Consider the following 19,902-nt stretch of genomic DNA (forward strand, 5'->3'; position numbering starts at 1 on the left):
TTGTATGGCAGTAATGTATAACTGAATACTGTAGGGAGCATACAAGCACTACTGTCATATCACCAGCATCTACCTTTGATCTTATGGACTAACATAATAAAATGAGAGGAGTTACTTTCAGGATGTCCTTGCTATTTCCTAATGCTTGTGTCTTCTTGTTTTCAGTTGGGATCTTGAGCTGATTACAAAGTGTGTTAATGGAATCAGCATTTGAATTTTAGGTTAGCTGCTCCATTTGTTTGTGAAGGCCTTTTCCTATAACAGTTACATAAAATTCAAGAAAGTAGGATTTCTCACATTCAGTCAACTTACACATGATATTCCACCTGAAGAAACATTATGCATATTGCACCTTAGATGTGTTATACTCCTGCATAAATTGTGCAGTATGTTGTACATTTCTTCTTTTTTCTACATTCTGAAAACTATTTATACTGTGTTTATAGTCTTGAGTCAGATTTCCCTTTCTTTATTCATGTTCTAGTATTCCTGGTCTGGTATTAGATATGGAGGTTGGCAGCCCTGCTTGTGGCAGGTGGGTTGGAGCTTGATGATCCTCGAGGTCCCTTCCAATCCAGGCCATTCTATGTTCTGTGACCCAGTTTATTGCACTGAATGTAAAATTTGTAAAACTAGAGTATCTTGCTTCTTCAGGCTCCTTCCTCTTCTGTCTGCGCCCCAAAGAAGAGTTTGACAGAACTGTTTTTGTCCTGTCACTGCCCTCTTCAGTCAAGTCACTCAATTATTGAACAGCTTTCACTGACATGTAGAGAATCACAGGAATATTTGGATCTGACACCTGCTTAAGTCATCTCTTTTAATGTTTTACCTATGCATCTTAGTGAGAGGAAAGTAAGCAATGTGTTTGAGATGTTCAGAGAATGCTGGTCTCTTCTTGGTTCTTCATATTTCATTTTAAAAATAAGTACTTGGAGTAAATATAACGGAGTTTCTTTCCTGGGTAATGGTACAGTAGTTATTGTGTGTGGTGTACTTTCTCAGCCTGCTGAGACTTATTTTCTCCAAGGAAATTGAGGTTTCCATGGCATTACTTGCATATGTTTCACTATATCTTGCAAGAAAAAAAAGAGGAGTAATTTCCATGGTGCTTGAGGCATAGACAGTTTTTAATCTCTGTAAAGGTTTGCAGAATTACAAACGTAACTTTTTACTTTCTGCTAATGCTTGCAAACATTCATACTAACAGATTAAAGATGTAGTAATGTTGTAAATCTGAAAATTGCCACTTAAATTGTAATGTATAAAATACCACCTCCTTTTGAATATGCTGCAGTTTTCACTTCTTGGACTGATAAGACTGCAGAGAGAATTCTAGATGTAACTTGAAATGAGTTGAGAATCTGCTACAGATAATATACCAACTCCACATTTTGTTGTTGTAAATGAAGGTAATGACTGCCTTTCCAGATATGAACCAAGCATCTTTCTTCTGTTATGAAAGCTACATCCATCTGGCTTGACAGCTACTGTAAGACGTCTAAGTACTATACTGAATTTAAGATGCTTTTAGCAGATGTAAGACTTGAAGATCATTACTACTCACGTCATTGAAAGGGAAAATGTAGAGAGGTTGAAAGGAAAGAATGTGTTATAGCTGAGAAAAGAGTTTTATTTGTCAGACTGTGCAATTAACAGAAATTTGCTTTTTGAACTTTTTTTTTTTCCAGCTAATAAACTTCAATTTGCCTAAAGCTCATACCATACTTTAACCTGGTATCTCTGGGCAGATTTATTTTTAATGTAGTTATTTACACTATATTCATTTCCTTGTGAAAGAATGAGCAAGTATTTTAAATCTGTTAAAAATCACTATTATCAGGAACAGAAGTTATTTGTGTACACAACATAGCAGGAAATGCTTGCTGTCCTTTTAGGTCATTTAATATGCATTGCTAAAATATATATTCATGAATTCTTTATGCAGTAGTATATAATTCTGAATTTATTTTATGTGATTATATTGTGTATGTAGTATAGATATTGCATAGCTTCTGTTGCAGAGGACATGTGAAGAGCTGCTGCTTAAGTAGGGTTACCAGCACAAACTGATCAGTATGTGACATGCTCTGTGAGATCCTGCACTTGGGTAATGTTTGATTACTCAAATGCTTTCAGTGAACAGAGTGGTCACATTGCAAGCATTGGGCTGTATGCAATTTAAAGAGGAGGTATTATGTGTCTATAGTAAATATAGGTTTGTATTTAAAGTACCAAAAACATCTTTAAGAGTATCAAGCATCCTCTGTAACATGGTAACTGTTTGTTCTGCATTAGCTCTCCCATGCAGTTTTCGTGTTTCTTGTTATGTGTCTGCTTGCAGTTACTCAAGTGACCCCTTATTGAAAAATAAATGGAAGTAATCAGTATAAAAAAATCATGCAATTCATTTATTAGTTTTTTTTTTTTTTTTAAACAAAGATTCAATGGTTTTATCAAAGGTCAGTTAGTGACTTTATTCAGATCTGTTCAACAAACCATTTCTTTTATTCAAATGAGAACTTCAGTTTATTGTACAGCTGACTGCCTTTTTTGCAGGTTTTCTTTTTCCTAATGAACGGGGAAGAAAATAACTTAGCTTAAACTTTAAGTCGTCAACTTTCTTAAGTTTAAGTATGAAGTGACAAAAACAGTAGCAGTGGATGAGCTTACTGAAACACACTGTGTTTTGTGGTGTGACAGCTGTGCTTGGCTGTCGAGAACATGGTTTGTCTTTCAGGTTACTGTCATCCCTGCTGAAATGCACCACCCTCTGCCTCACTGTGCTCACATCCATGGTTCAGTCCCCATACATGTTCAGCAGGTGTCAGTGAATGTCAGTGGGTACAATTGTTTCTGCATGGAGGAATTCAGTTCCACACCTTAGCTTCATACCCGATCCCATGTTGGATGCCAGTCTGTCAGATTGCCCCTCTGCTGCCTTCTCTAGCTATATGCTTGCTACGTAAGGGAGCATATTTGGAGACTTGGCTGTATCCCAGCCAGATTACACACTGTTCAGTTTAATGTGTGGTAGCTAAATGGTCTCTTGCTTTCCATACTGAGCCTGGCATTAGTCCAGTTTTTACAGATTTTAACCTGATGTTTGTGGGAAAGTGATTTCCGGGAGGAAAAATTATAAGGGTTTGTATGTTCTGATTCAATATCTAAACAAAATACAGCATTTTGTTGTTTTTGTAACCTGATGGTGACAAATTATCACCTAGGCTATTTACATATTGTATTTTTGTTCATGTTGCATATATATGTGTTGTAATTATAGTTTTCCTTCTGTTCTTACTAAATCCTTTGCAAATGGCTGTTTAGCAGAATTGAAGAGTACATCGTTCTGATGGCATTTCAGATAAAGCTGCTGTAACCTTTAATGATTCATTTTGCTTGAGAAAGGATTATACATGTTGTTATATCATTTCTTTGTATTTTAGGCATTTATACTTCTAACTGAACTCATCAGAGAGAACTTCAGAAATAGCAAATTGAAACAATGCCTTTTACCAGCACTTGGGGAGCTTCTTTATCTTGTAGCCAGTGAGGTAAGACTGTCATGATCCTTACAAATTTCTTTAATTGATTATAAAGAAAAAATTATTATTGGAAGTAGGTAAAAAATTCTGTCATCTCTATTGTTAAGAGTTTCTTGTCCTTGTATGTTTTATAATACTTTCTCTACTTCTTAAGGAACATGCTAAGCCGATCTTGTACTTCCTCTGATGTAAATTTAACTGCATTCTTCAAATATAGAATTTAAACCTTGTGAAACAATTCTATCAGTCACTATAATGACTGCTGGCCTCCAGCTTGCAGATCTAAGAGTTAGCCTATCTTAGCTGGAGATTTTGATTAAACAGGATGCATAAGGACAACCTACGATACCCATAAATTAATATATCTAGTTCAGTTTAGTTCTTATCCTAGCATGTTTGGATTTGGAAAGAGACTGGACTGATCTGGCTAATGTCAGATGGAATAATGGACATATCTGACTAGAATTGGTTTAAACCTTCGGTCTAAAAATATTAATATGCTTTAAAAATGAGTTAATTGTAAACAAGAACTGCTACTAATAGTAGAATTGAAGATGAAAGAGAATGGTTTGTGAGAGCTGAGTTTTCACTTATTTTAAGAATAAGATACTTTTTTTTTTTTAATTAGAGGTGAACATGACTTCAAACAAAAGAAACTTAGCCCTAACTTAGCTGCCTCTCTGAAGTGTTTGTATTAACTGCATCATCTAATTGGTCTGAATGCTGTGACATTAGTTATCAGTTTGTGTGTGAGGTTACTTGTTGAAAGAGTGAAAGCACCAAGTAAATCTGTATTTGGGCTTCCTGATATTCTGTGTCCTTTGCATGTCCCACAGAATGAAGTGGTTGCTTTGTTTTTTTTTTGGAGAACAGCAAGCTTCATTTGCTAGCTAGAAATTGCTAGAATCTCTGTCAAATGTGTGAAGTCACAGAACACGTCCTCATACTGAGAAATTGTTATGAAAGTACTTCTACAGTGACAGTTTATTTTAGATGTTTTCACTTTTTTCTCTGTTTTCCTTAAGGGGAAAAAAATGATACTTATCAGACAGATTGCAAGCTATTTCATTTTTAAGCACTAATAAAAATCCGAACTTGAAGATTATGTATGGCAAGAGGATTTTGCACTGCTTGGTTTTGTTTTGAAATTAATCCTTACTGATTAAAACAAATCTGTCTGTGTTGGCTCTATAGCTGAAGAGATTAGCATGTGCTAACCCTAACACTTCCTTTTCTTATGAAAACATCAGCTGAGAAACTGTTAAGTCTGTGTGTATTTATAAGCTTTGCAATGTTTCAAGCATATTAACTTGTTTTTAAATGAAAGCTCTCTGTCGTGTTTTGGGAAGAACGATAGCAATGTGTTGAATTGCTCTGAGTTAGAAGTAAGAAATTATTACAGAGGAGGAAAATTCATCTGTGCTTACAATCTTAAGGCACTGCATCTTCTTACAACTTCAAATATATCAGTGTGATTTCTGTGCTTGGAGAGACTTAACACGTCAGTTATATCATTATTTTCCTTTTTTTAAAAAGAGCTCTTTATTAAAAAATCTTTTTTTTTACACTGTACATATGCAACCTCAGAATACGTTAGTGTGGTAGACATTTACCTGCTGTTTAAACTGCAGAACAGGGTATGAAGTGACCATGTCAAGACCATACACGAAGTCAGTAGTAGCGTAATAAGAGCTAACAGAAATGGTTGTTCCCAGTTTATATCTTCAAACAGCAAAGCCTTATGCCTTAACGAATTGAAGAGAACTGTCTGATTCATTAAGAATCATACATTGACTTTATAAACGCTTACCAATTGAGCCATAAACTTGTGGGGACGTGCCTTACTTCTATTTATTTGATTTCTTTTCCTCTTGCGGTTTCCTAAGTGCTTCTATGTCCTACCTCAATATTAGATAACAATAATTTAGTTTTCAATTAGCATGAGCATTTGGTAAATCATAAATTATCAGGTGCTTAATCTGTCAACTATCTAGATGCAGCAAGATTCATTAAGTTATATTGCAGGGTCCCTGGTTGCAGTTCTGCACTTTAGAAAATTCTGGGAAAAGTCTAAATAATCACAGTGCTCCTTTGCAATCCTTAATGCTGATATTGGGGGTACACTTGCACTCTGTATCTGTATTTCTCTTCCACAAAGAGGCCAAGAGCAAATTGTAAGCAGCGTGAGTTGAGTACAGAGAGAATGCTCTGGTCCTCTTAAGAAAATTGCATTAGGGGAAAACTTTCAAATTCTGTGTAATATTTCTCTTCCTTCTGTACTGTTTGTTTTATTTGGGTGGAGAACTTGAAGTTTAATTAAATCAACAGGAGCTCTGAACAAAAAGTAGGAAGCTCTTCAGAAGTTTGGTGATGTGTGTAAACTTAGTAAATGTAAAAAATGGTGAGTATGTTTAGATAATTAAGAGCAGTACTAAATTTCATTTTTTTTTAATTTCTGACTTGAGACTAAGCCTTGTAGAAAGCCATTCATCAGTTTGAAAAATGGAAGAACTATTGATATTTCAAGACTATGTCATTTCTTAAAGCTTTTATTTTTTTAGCACATTTAATATATGTAGTGGGAGAAAATTGTTCAAAGCTTCTTACTTAATCAGATGGCTGAAATGAGAAACAGGTTCCTGCTGGTTCCAGCATAGGCTGTTGTTTTAACTGTCTTCACTCCTAGTCTTGTCCTTCCCTTTTCAGATAGAGACTATTTTTTCACAGTTGTTAATATCTCTGTGCTGTTAGCCTAGATACGAGCTTGCTTTGGCCAAATCTTAATGATATCCAAATGTCCACTTTTAAATTTGAAAATTTACAGTAGACAGCTTGAGGGAGGGGAAAAAAAAAGGAAGTTAATTCACTTCTAATTGCAGAATCAAAATGCTAATTCAAATAGCAATGAATCAGTGTCTCTAACTGTGATTTCAAGGAGATACACGTAAGGATCTTCCAAGGATTGTTCCAAGGATCTTGGAACAATACTGATTTGTCATGATGGTTCCATGCAGTAAGTTTAATTAAGTACTCTATGTCTCTCTCTTTGAATATCTTTTTCCAAAGCAAATTTACTTTATTTTTGTTGACAAACAAAATTATTTTGTTTGGTATAATTAAATCACATTTAAAGAGAAGCATTATTGCATTTCATATTCAGTCGTCCCTTTCTGAAGTAATCAAAATGATTGAGAGAAGCCCAAAATCACTCTTTGTGTGTGAGTTAGAAGGAAATGATGAAACTAAGAAATATTAGGACAAATTCTGTTATGGATTTTAGAGACTACTTAAGTAAAATAATAAAATGCCAAATTCTTTGCTGCATGTGGAATAACATAAATTGTTAATACTGCCTTGAAATTTATATTTTCTAGCATACGATAATTTGCAGTGTGTATAGTATGAACATTATTATTATTATATTCCCATTTATGTGGCTGAGATTATTGTGATTTTTCGATTTCATCATTTCTGCTGTTGGCTTCATTTCAGGAGGTAAAAAAAGAGCACCCCAGAGAATGCTTGGTTGTTCCCTCAGCAGCTTACACTGTGCTAATGAGGTGTCTTCGGGAAGGGGTAAGGCACTTTCATTGTCCTCAATAGAATTTCTCCACTGTAATAACCCTTTAGGCATTGTGTGAGATTGTAGCCTGCAGCACTGCACTACCTTGTCAACCAAGGTACTCTTGAATTTAAATAATCACGATAAGACCATGACCTAAGCAGAGATGAATGCAAAAATTCAGTGCTGTTCTCTGTGCGTCCAACATTTATGTACTGTTGCTTGGTTTTGGGAAATGGTAAACCAAAATTACTGTTAGTAGATTTAGTAGCACTGTGACATTCTTACGAGAGATGTTCTGACAGTTTATAGTATTTTCTTGCGATTTACTTTCTGTATGGTGCATTTCTGGATAAGATTTAGTTTTGATTTTAAAGTGTCTGATACAGTTTTGGAAAACTGCATTGTTATCCTAGTGGGTTATTAGCATACGAAGCCCCAAAGCAGTAATTAGTTTTATTGTACTACATACACTATGCTGTAATCTTAATTTTTCTTGGTGCTGACTTAGCCGTATTGCAGAAAGGGAATAAAAGCATGCTTATGATTCCATGTTGTAAAATGAAGAGGAATTGAGTAGAGGATTGGCATCTTCTGTTTACATGAGACCATTTGACTTTATTTTTGCCCAAGGCAAAGCTCAAGGCAGAAAACATGACGGAGGTTGCTGGAGGGGGGAAAGCAACAGAAGTACCTTTTTTTCCTCTTTTTCTTTTTGAGATCTTTATTGCCTACAGATTGTGATTAATAGAGAAAAGGTCTAGATGCATTTTTAACATCTTCAGATCTTCAGATGATCAAGAACACACACAACTATGTTTGTATTATGGGGTATTTGGAGCTCATAACTAAAAGTAAAATGTTATTCTGAGGTACATTAGTCAGAAGCTATGTAATGATAAATTTGTTTGTGGAAAAACTGTCTACTTCTGAATTTTCAATGTTTACCCCTTAAGATTCACCTAAGCTTTGTTTTTTTGGGTAGTGTTCACACTTCTCATCCATACTGCTTTTTCACTTCCCTTGTTTCACGTTGGCTTGGACAGTGGTGCTTTGACCTAATCCCTCACTGAAGCTATGAAACTAGATGGTGAGCCATGCATGCTGGCCTCCTTTTAAGCCTGTGTGAAGGCAGGAAGGAGCTACCAAAAAGTAGCTTGGAGCTTGGTATCTGTCCATTTCTGCTTAAATAGGAGAGTATGTAAATACAAGTGAACATGAGCAACAGGTTTGGTAATTGCTTCATAGAACCTGGGAAAAAGACACAGGCAATACAGTTGCATGGAGGAGTTAGTATAGATAGCTGTAGTTAATTGTGTTGCTCACATTAGAACGTGTGTAACTCTCATTTTAAGCAAGGCACCTGGAGAAAGTGTTTGAATCAGAAGTAGTGAATAAGTTTTAAAAGGTTAGTTTTGTTTTATGTGTTTTCCAAGGTGCTGCAGAAGCAGAATTTTAGATAAATTAGAGTTTCTCATCATGTAATTTAGCAGACATTTTTATCTTCCTTTATGAGGGAGCAAGATATGAATCAAAGGTTTTTGGTTCTAATCTGATGAAAATGTTGATAATCAAAGCTGACTTTAAAATATAACTGCCAATATTTAATATAGGGCAATAATACGTGCAAAGCAATCATAGAAATGATTTCTAATGTTTATTCCTAGCTAGAGCAGTTCCTTTACAGTGAACTTGGACCTTGTGTATTTTCTCAGAAAGTATGGGAGAAATTATATTACAGAAGTCATATAGTTTGAACCATCTACTCCTCATCGCTTTAACTTCTTTAGATATCAATTCTGTAGTTTTCTAATGGATTTACCTATAATAAAAAAATAATAGTCTGTATTGTATACTGCTTCTCCAGCTCACTGGTGGAATGTTTATTTTTTATTTTCCCACAAAGGTATTTAATGTTCATAGTTCTATATGTTCCTTCGTTAGCATTAGATTACCAATTTTTTACCAAACATTTAATTCTTGCTATAACAAACGCTTAGCGTGATACAACTTTACTTCCCTAAATTATATATATATATATATATATATATATATATATATTTTAATACTATCTGTCTTAGATTAAAGGAAGAACTATATGGAAGTTGATTTAGGAAAATGATGGGATTTTCAGTCAGTCAGAATTACGCTTCTACTAAATACATTTCTCTCTGCATGATTTAATATGAAAAAATAATACAATATTTTTTATATGTTTATCTACCACTCTTACATTTGCTGTCTTACTCAGGGCTCCTTTTTGCTAAACATCCATGAGTGTCTGAAACAGACACTTCTGCAAGTGTTTGACATGACTGAAATTTAGCAGCTCTGTCTTTCAGTGCAATTTATAAAACTAGACATACAGCTAAAACAGGGAAAGTGGATTATGTGCTCCTTTGATACAGTTCTACTCACGTATTTTCATTAGATGCAGTTACACAGAACCTCTTCATTTGTATTTTGAAGGATTTTTTTTTTTCATTCACTAACATAACTTATGTCTTGATAACCTGGCAGGATGATTCCTTTAGTTTTGAGGTCAAATATTAGTTTAGGTCAGACATCTCTTCTGGAGAGCTAATTAAGCAGAGAACGGTGCAAGTCTTAGTTGCTTAGGCAATGCTCAGAAATAGATCTCAGGGGAGTGAAGACAGACAATCTCAGATGGCAGTAAGTGGAATTATTATGAAAGCCTCATTGAGTTTTTAGTGCATTGTGACTACACCTGACCTTCTTGTAGCCAAAGGAGCAGGACTGCGTACCGAGTATATTAATTGTTGCCACTTGTTCCAAGTAGCAATGGGGACTCAGTATTCTTAGTAATCTCGTAGTATGTGAGAGACACTTGACTAATAACATTTAAAGTATGGATTTGATTTTTAAATTCGTATAGTTAATCTAAAAAAAATCTATGTATTTTTTATCTTAACTATAGGAAAAAAAATCAGAAGTTTCATACAAAAATAGATTTTAAATGAATATTAGTTACATTAAAAAAAAAAGTTTTGGGAAGCTGAATTTTGGTAAATGTGTGTATATATTTAGATAGTTAATAGAGTTGGTGCAGTATATTACAGTAACGAAAACCGTAAAACAGAAGCCTAAATCTCCTTTCCTTTGCTCTCATGGCTGTAAATCAGAAGGAAAAGCAAAGGAGTTAGTAGAGTTTTACAGCAGAGCATAATTGTTTTAAGTGAGAATTGGCTTTGATATTTCTTTTAAATATTTTGAGTAAAGCAGAAGTTCTTCGGATGAAAATGAAGGACTAAAACAAAAATGATGAATAAAACCTTTTTAAACTATATTATACTGGACTTCTGAAATATTTGTGCATCGGTGTCTGCCTTTTAGAATGTCCATCTGTCAGAGGAGGAATGAGTATTGAATGTATTTTTAATGAAGTGCACGTTCTCCATTTTTGGATGGCTTTTGTACCACTTTCTGAAAGCTTTCTTTATCATTGTTTGTCAAGACGAATGTCAGAAATCCAAAGGGTAATAGGATAATGTGGAGTTAAGTATAAGAAAGAAATCCATTAGATATTATAATGAATTATTTGTGAAGCCAGACTGTGAGGTAGACTTGACAAATTAAATTGATTGTCCTTCTCAGAATTAACTGCTGCTGAACTCAAGAGTGCAGTTTAAGACATTGCTGAAAGACTTTACTTATTCAGAGTTAAAGGTGGAAGTAAGGTGGGATGATACACAGCCAAACCAACATTGGGAATGAATCTTTCAGTTCTATGAAGATAAAGGCTCTCCTTTTAAGTGAAAGCAGAGTTGGAAAAAAAAGTAATTTAAAAAGCAAACAAACAAAACACAGCAAAATCAGAGATATGAAAAGGAGCATCCTTAAAAAAAAGACAAGAGGGAGAGAAATAAAGGCTGCCTTTAAGTGATGTAAATTAAGTTAATTTGTGACATCTGTGGTATGCTGATGTCTTGTCATTCCTCTAACGTGGTTTTTATTCCTTGTAGAAATTGAACTCTGAATAGTATTACATAGGTACTACAGCTATGCTTGCAGACTACCTGAGACATCTGTAGATAGCTTTATTTTTTTATTAAAGAATCACTTAGTGGTTTTGCATAAGTGAATCAATCAATGACTTGATTATTACTAAAAATACCTTTCAGGACTGTGAATCCCTTAGGGAAATTTGGGAATTGCTGTAGAAAATGGGACCCAGTGGTTTATCATAGGCATTGGTCAGGATTATCTGCGTACCAGGCCAGTTATTCCAAAATACCCTTTTCTTTACGCTCTGAAGAAGGCCCTCTTCTTTATCCCAGGAAATTGTTCATTGTTCTTAATAAGGAACGTTGGAATTATTTGATTTTATTTCTCCTAGTGTAAATGTACATCTTGTAATCATGCTATTCAGACACTGTTTTAATGGTGAATTTTGGCACACACACATTTCAGAAAAACTCATCATAGAACATCTCTTATGTAACAAAGCCTTTTTTTGTTCTTCCAATGGCCACATTTAATTTTGTGATCGTTTGGAGCAGAAATATTTTGTATTAAAATATACTTGTATTAATTGTTTTATTTATAGTGAGAGAGAAAGCAGGGGCTGTAGAATTTGTAAACACAGTGTTGTCATAAGTTAAGATTTACTACAAAAAACTTTGCCAAATACCAAACAAAACTAAGAAAGCACACTAATAGAATACACATTGAATGAAACATGGGCATAGTAACTAGTTTAAAAACAAGCCAGAAACATTACAGATATTTAAGCTTTCCTTTCCCATTGTTTCTATAGGAAGACCGGACAGTGAACCATTTGGCAGCAAAGATAATCGAAAATGTTTGCACTACTCTCTCTTGCTATGCACAAGGATTTATTACAGGAGAAATTGGACCAGTCTTATGGTACCTTTTCACACATTCTACCATAGATTCTTTGAAAATAACTGCTGTTTCGGTAAGAAATTTCCTTTCATGATATTGAAATCTTTGCTTTATCTGGAAATAGAATTTGCATTGAAATGAAAATGCTTTTGAGCCTGCTTTCTGTGTGTATGTATATTTTCTGTTACATTGAACTGTATTGCAAATAACTGATAGAGCACAAATTATGCACCAGTTTGAATACAGTTTACTGTTACTAAGAACAGACCAATATAGCCTCCTAAAAGGGCTAAAAGATGGATCAGAGAGATATGTTTGTTAGTTGGCTTACAGCATTTTGATTCCTATTTTGATTTCTCTTTGCAGCAAGCGAGAATTGCCCTTGTTTATGTTGTTCTACATTCCTTAACATGACCTGTAATTGAAACCTAATATAGCTGCCTGTGTTGGAAACAAGTGTATGGAAAGACCTTGCAGTTCATCATTTTCTTGAACATTTGTTTCCTATGCTAGAGGTCATGACTCTTATTCAAAAATTTTAATTCAACAAATCTAGAAATTTTTCCTGATTTTTTTTATGATGTATTTTATTTCAGAAGTATTTATTTGGTTTATAACATACTTCATAGAATCACAGAATCACTCAGGTTAAAAAAAAAGACCTTTAAAGATCATTGAGTCCTACCATGACAACCAAAGAGCTATGACATGCAAACAAAAGCTTTGGAACAAAAAGGTTTGTGAGATAGGCAATATTTACCAGAGCTGTGAGTTTAACCATATCTCCTGTTTACAAAACAAAAGCTGTAGCCACCAATACAGGTAACATCTCAGGACTGAACAGTAATTTGACTTAGTTTAAATGAAGTGTGATAGCTGGATGCTGACTGCCTGAATAACGTTCAGGTTCACTGAGTTTCTGGTGGCTTTGCAAACAGAAAATGGTAAAGTTGCTGTTTGTGGTAGTATGCACATAGACACATCTAGCAGTGAGGTAAGGAATGAGAGAAAATTAAAACATCCAAGCACGTTGAAGAAACAAACAAAACAAAATATTGTTAGAAAATACATATATTTATTAAATATTGACCTCAAGATGCCTTTTTGGCAAACACTTGCACGGGGAATAAACTGCTCAAACACTAGGAAAATGCATTTACTTCTAAGTACGTTTTATTTAACAAAATATACATTATAGAAGCCTGTAAGTTACCACACTTATGTTGTACTTCAAAATTGAATCATCTGGCAGCCCTCGTTGGGTTGGCACTCATTAGTGTTACAGCAATAATGGCATTTTTGCCAAGCTCTCACCCTGTGATTTTTTTTTTCAAATTTTTACATTTTTCACTTTTCATGTAAAATCCAAGAAGTATCTGTCAAAGCCTATTTGTCTTCAGGAACTACTCTGCCATGCCCTCTTATAGGTGGCATATGTTAGTACCAAGGTATGTTTTTAAGGTCATGACAGCAGCGATTACTAGAATGCCCTAAAGAAAAATGATTTGTTGAATGCTCTATTAGATTTATTGGGGAAGACCAGGTTCCTTAGAAATCCAAGCTTCAGTGTCAGGCCATCCATTTAAAGAGATAACACCTAGTTGTGTGTGCACAGGGTTCTGCTGAGGCAAAAATCTCCTTAGTATCTTGTGCTTGAATATGTGCAAATGTGCACTATAAGTGTACATAAGGAGCATATAAGAAAACAAACATTGGGGTTTTTTTTTGTTTTTTTTTTTTTTTTTATTTTATTACTGGGAAGGCACAGGCTTACTGGAGATCACACTTCTTACTTGAGTGATTACTAAGGTTACAGTCACACTAGAGGCAGGGCTTGCTCCAGGTCAGCATATTGGTGAGATGTGAATGAAAGCAGCAGGGAGAAGGACTAAAGGAGTATGAAATATTTGTTCTTCTACATCACTTGCTTAGCTGCCCTATTTCTTGTGCTTTTTTCCAGTTTGTTCTAAAGGCAGTTGTTGCTATATGTAGTAAATTCCATCTTCTCATTCCATACATGTCATTTCATGTAAGGATACTTTTTGTCTGAAGTTGTTACTGGATTTTCCCCTCTACTTTTTTGGGGAATTGTACACCCTTTACTGAATGTTTAAGATGTAATTATTGTATGTTGCATGTATAATCAATGAATGTACAGATGTTATAATTAAGAAATATACAGGAAGTTAGGCTCAACAGGTTCTCACACCAAAGAATAGATAGAAAGCTTACCCTTGTCCTGGCCTTGCTAAGAAGACTTCAAGAGGAGGGATCTCCAGAAGACATCCTTCCCACTGGCAGTCAGCTCTTGAATGGACCAAGGAGAGGTGCAGCCAGGCTCCACCCCTTCCATCACACAGCTGAATTGCCTTCACCTGTGCTCCTATGGCTGACTCAGTGCTCGCCTCAGGTGGTCAATCAGAAGTTCAGGCTGTGATTCAGAAGTTCCCATCCAGTTACATAAGAAATGAACTGAACTGCAGCTTTCTGAAGTAAAATATACTAAGATGTTCCTCTAATCCTTTTGCTGCTTTGCAGTTAAGTACCCAAGGAACAAGAGGTTGGACTTTTATTTATTGCGATTATTATTCAAGACCCAGTATAAATCATGGCTATGTATTAATACAGCTGGGGTGTTTGAGCATATGATCTGAACTTTGGAAAATGCTCAGATAACCAACTGATATTGAAATCTAATACAGGTAGCTCTTTCCCCAGTTGAATTTTATAGAGATTTAAGTAACATACTAACGTATTCTGAGGTTGCATCATACTATTTATTTTCTACATTCGTAAAATATCATTGTAGCGTATTGTTGCCACAGGTATGCAGGCCTTATTTATTCTGCATATGATAATGTGTCCTATTATGTTTTATCATGTTGCCATTCCTGCCTTGTTTAAATCTATCCTGAAGAATGTATTCCTGATTGACGTGTATATTCACTATAAAAAGCATTTATGTGAAGAAACATGTGTGCTATATCTTTACCTGCAGCTAGCACGTCGGCTGCAACGTCTATCAGCTGTAAGGCACTATGGGATTTTACTTACAATTATTTCAATCAGCAACAAAAATATATCAGGAAGACTTTCAGTCCTCAGCCACTAGAGTCAAGAAATGACACTTTGTGCTGTCCTACCTGTCAGAGGTGGCAAATGGGGATTGTGTTTCAGTGTTTTTTCTCGTTATGAGGTAGTCCAGCCTGCCTTAGGTAAACATAATACAAAAGTGATATCATTTATTGTTCTGTTAAACTCAGAATAGAAATAATTCAGTAAGATGCCAAAATGGCATTCTAACAAGCTTAGCAGCAGGCATTTTTTTCTAGTATATTGAAAGTTATATCCTCATTTTTTAAAAAATAATTACTAATGTTAAGAAATAGCTTCTGCTGGAGAAGTAACTACTTGAAACATAAGCCACTTCCATGGGGAAAAAAAAAATATGGGAGAGCTCAACAAAATTGTTTTCTTTCTTTTCTTAAATAATTGGTGCTGAATAGTTTCTTTCTGAGACTTAGTTACCACAGATGCATTAAAGCATTCATTCTCAAATTTGAGATACATAGAGTGCATCCTGAAAGGATGAACATTACCTAGATACTATATAGCACATAAGACTGGGAAGCAATGGATAAGGCACAAATACTGTTAAGGTTGGGGCTGCTGGGAGAAAAAGTGCAGTACGAAGACTGGATGGAGACCAAAGATGGCAAAGTTCATTCCAGGAGAGGCTCTACCAATGCCTTTCTCTCACTGCAATCATTTCTTGTTCAAAGCTGCTTCTGACAGAGGATAATGTAAGGTCTCCTCTACTCTTACCTATTATCATTTCCAGATTTTTGCCCAACTACCTCCTTAAGATCTGCTTAAGTGGTTTATGTGAATATGTCTTCTATTTCCTCTCCCCCCTAAAGCTCAGTCTGATTTTCTGCTGAAGTGGTCATTTCAGTCATTTAACAGAGCACACGATGACAACAGCAGTTTAAAGTCTCTACCCTTTGCTGTTAGTGGGATGGAGCTTTCCTCCTATCTCTGAAGCTGCAATACAGTCTTACTAGACAGCCATGTCTCCGCAGGATTTACCTGGAGGTTTCTAATCGTCTTATGGCTGTGGTTACCTCTTTTTTGACCAAGTCTGAAGCAGGGAGCTGAGGCACTGGCAACTCTGGGAGCACCATATTAGTGTAACAACTTTGCCCCTTTTGCTTTGACAGTTTGTCTCTGGGCCTCAACAATTTATAGTAATATGAACCTCGAGGATAGATTTAGTGAATACCTTGAGCCTGCTAATTTTGAGAACTCTGGCTAGACATGAATGGTTGAATTGTATTCTTGGGGAAATAGACACTGATGTACTTAAAAACAAAGACTGAATGCCTATCTTAAGGAAAAAAAAAAAAAAAAAAAGGAGGGAGGAGGGGGAAGGAAAAAGCTGCAATCAATATTATTGCAGGACCAAAAAGGACGAGGAGGAGTGGGTATTGAGTAGGTGAATGGCATCAATGAAGTACGTTTTAGGTTTGTCTCTTTTGTTCCTTCCTTTTTTCTTTTTCCTCCTCTTAAATGAAAACATGCTACTGAATGGGTGCTGTGTAAGCAGCAGTTTCTAAATATAGCTGGCTAGGAGAGAGCAAAGAAATGATGATATTGACTACTGCTCACAGAAGAAAGTTGCCTGAAACCAATTCAGGTTTTCACACGAATCAAATAATTAATCTGTTTTCTTATCCTAATGCTGCATTCAAGCCAAAGACGACAAAGTGTCTGAGAAGTTGTATTTTCCTCATCTAAATACAGCAAAAGCAGTCACAGTATCATGAAGGTTGCACTTCCTGAAGCACTGAAAGCTAAAAGATACTTTGAGTCGAAAGCTGATCCACTTTGGAGGTCATTAGAGAATTTTTGTTAAGGAGCAGCTAAGTCAGTATGCACAGAACAGTCCCAAATCTACCATTTGGCAGAAGAGTTTCTGTGTTTGCTGTACTAAATAGTGTTCCATAACAAATATGTAGATCTAAAGTAGATAAGCTGAGGCTTTTGAATAATGTTCAGATAATATACTCTGTATCAGATTATAGATAGTGTCCAGAAACAGAGGTAGAATAAAGATCTGTTATGAGTGACCAGAATTTCTGTGGTGGGTGACATCTCTGTATTTTCTGTTACTTGTGCTCCTTTTTTGTGCAGTATTATCTAATATTGCCTACATTCTGTATCAATAGAATTTCCAAGCATGGACTATGCTGCTGCATCATTATCATCTGGAGGAAGAGAGTGACATGACCCTACTTGATATTAATGTTGTTGTACCAAGGATTTCAGTTGCAGCTGTGTGGGATGTAGAGGTTTAGAAGAGTTGCAGGTCTCTTAAACAAGCAAACAAAAAACAGTAGTCCTTCTCCTTATGTTTATCTTATGATGAAATGGTATAAATTCTTAATTAAAAACTCTGTTAAATTCTATTAAATAACAATATTTCTGTTTTGCTTTTGTAGGCTTTATGTAGAATTACCCGTTATTCACCCAGTGCTTTCCAGAGTGTCATTGAGAAGGTGGGATTAACAGCTGTACTAAATTCCTTGCTAACTGGAATATGCAAAATACAGCAGTACCTGCTCACCATGTTTTCTGCAATGTTGTCATGTGGAATTCATCTCCAGAGGCTGATACAAGAAAAGGTTAGATTTCAGATTAATAGTATTCAGAGGCATGGAAATTCATGAATGAAAAGTTAAAAGTTTCTTCTAGCAGTGCTTTTGTGTTTTCAAAACGTTTAGCTCAGTAACAGCTAAGTACCCGAATAGCAGAAAATTAGGAACAGATCTCTCAATTTTCTCAAAACTGAGAACTGTGAATTTAACATTTTAATGGAAGGGGAAAAAAAGAGTTCAATGATGTTCTTCAAAAATTACTACTTACAGAAAATTACTACCTGTTCATGTAATATAGATAATGTGTTATTTTTATATTTTTGTTTGTTGAAAATATGAATAATGAAGAGTATAATGTTTCTTATTCTCAGATCCTTAAGAGCTGATACTTATGGGTGCGTGTATTCCTGCAGCTAGAAAGCTCTAGCATGACCATAACATAGGGCTTTTAATGGTCCTAAAGAAAAATATGTCCTGAGTGAATCTAAAGCTCTATTTTACTCTCTCTTTGAAGCACTTTGACCAATTCATAAGCAAAATGTCTTGCAGAAATCAGTATTCTAAGAACTTAGTTTTCTTCCTAGTGGTGCTGAATAAAGCTACTAGAAAGTTACTGGAAGCTACTAGCCTCACCACCCTTCTCTCATAAAGAATAATTTCTTCTTTATACCCAACGTAAACCTGTCCTGTTCAGTTTAAAGCCACTCTCCCCTGTCCTGTCACTACACTCCCTGACAAAGTTTGTCTTCAGCTTTACTGGAGGCCCCTTTAGGTACTAAAAGGCTGCTATCAGATCTTTCTGGAGCCTTTTTCAGACTCAACTGCATCAGCTCTCTCAGCCTGTCTCCATGGGAGAGGTGCTCCAGCCCTCTGAGGATCCTTGTGGCCTTCTCTGGACATGCTTCAGCAGCTCCGTGTGCTTGTGCTGGGGGCCCGGAGCTGAATGCAGTGCTGCAGATGGGGCCTTACAGAACAGAGGGACAATCCCCTCCCTCACCCTGCTGCTTTTGAAGCAGCCCAGGATACTTTTGTCTTTCTGGACCATAAGCAACATAGCTAGTTCACGTTAAGCATTTCATCCACCAACACCTCTGACTCCTCCGTAGAGCTGCTTTTACTGCATTCTTCTCCCAAGATGATCAAAAGCTTACTAATTTGATCACCAAAATATTCCATGTTTATTTTTGTCAGTACACCTGTACAGTTAACAAACAAAATCAATGCATCTCTACTTACAGAGAAAAAATTAGAAGAGGAGCTCATGTTTTCATCAGCAGTGATGTGTGCTGTAACCTGATTCTCATCTTGACTAAAAAATGCATCTGGCTTTACTTGAAATGCATTCATTTACTTTCTGTATATATTGTTTTAACGACAACATTTAAGTGCAAAAAAATAATATACAGTCTTCCACTCATCTCTTCTTGCAGCCTGAAATTACTCATTCTCTTCATGAAAGTCATTTAGTTTCATGTTAGAGTTGTCACTGTGCTCTGTGTAAATGCCTGTCAGCTGGCCTTAAGCTTTCCACAGATTCCACTTACAAGAGCATTAACAGATGGCAAATTGTGACATTACAGGACAGTTTCAAATGCCTTATTGCACGTTGGTGATCTACTGAGAGAAGTATGTTTGAAGATTCACTTACACATTGAATTCTTTCCCTGAATGTTCAACAAGCATATGGCTACACTGTGATGACACTTTTCAGTATTCTTTGTGCGCGACACACAAGTCCATCCTAATGAAAAAAGAGGAAAAGAAAATGACCAGTGTAAATCTCCCAAGTATTTTGTCTTTTGTAGAATTCTTGTGTACCTTAAGAAGTGGTAAGACCTCAGTGTTTACAGAAGGTAATTTTTAATAGAACTGCAAACCAACATATTAAATGATACTTAAATATGCAAATTCAAAATGGAAGTCATTTACCTTTGTGTTTTTTATCTGGAAACCCCCTTAGCTTGCAAGCCTTAAGCCTGCTTTTGTTTTTAACTCCCTTTGAGAACAGGAATGAAATCATTTACAAAATAACAACTAGAAGAATAGAAAGGAAAAATGCTGTTCTGTAGTCATCTGTGCCAACATAAATCTTAGGAGAACTACAGTGGCTTAAAGGATTTTTTAAATCGCTCTTGATACAGAGATATTCTACTATAGCTTCATGTTTTGAAGAAAAAACAACAAGAAAACAAAAGCATGAAATGATATTTTAAAATAAAATGTGGAGAAAGAATCTGAATCAAACGTCTTTGAAAACTATAGCAGTAGATAAAAA

General features: G+C 35.5%; 1 protein-coding gene across 5 annotated transcripts in view; it reads left to right on the forward strand.

Moving 5' to 3' along the window:
- The window catches only part of ULK4 (unc-51 like kinase 4), a 211,960-nt gene that overhangs the window by 29,157 nt on the left and 162,901 nt on the right, over nucleotides 1–19,902 (forward strand). For all 5 annotated transcript variants that reach the window (XR_006181932.1, XM_042889032.1, XM_042889034.1 and 2 more), the window contains 4 exons: nucleotides 3,444–3,551; nucleotides 7,035–7,118; nucleotides 11,882–12,043; nucleotides 17,472–17,654. Coding sequence is in view for 4 of the 5 variants with exons in the window: in XM_042889032.1 (XP_042744966.1) it covers nucleotides 3,444–3,551; nucleotides 7,035–7,118; nucleotides 11,882–12,043; nucleotides 17,472–17,654 (537 nt within the window). In the remaining variant the exon portion in view is untranslated. The remainder of the gene's footprint in view (nucleotides 1–3,443; nucleotides 3,552–7,034; nucleotides 7,119–11,881; nucleotides 12,044–17,471; nucleotides 17,655–19,902) is intronic.

This window comes from Lagopus leucura, unplaced genomic scaffold (genome assembly GCF_019238085.1).
Source record: "Lagopus leucura isolate 7727_CA_CO unplaced genomic scaffold, USGS_WTPT01 Super-Scaffold_100157, whole genome shotgun sequence".
Taxonomy (NCBI): Eukaryota; Metazoa; Chordata; class Aves; order Galliformes; family Phasianidae; genus Lagopus; species Lagopus leucura.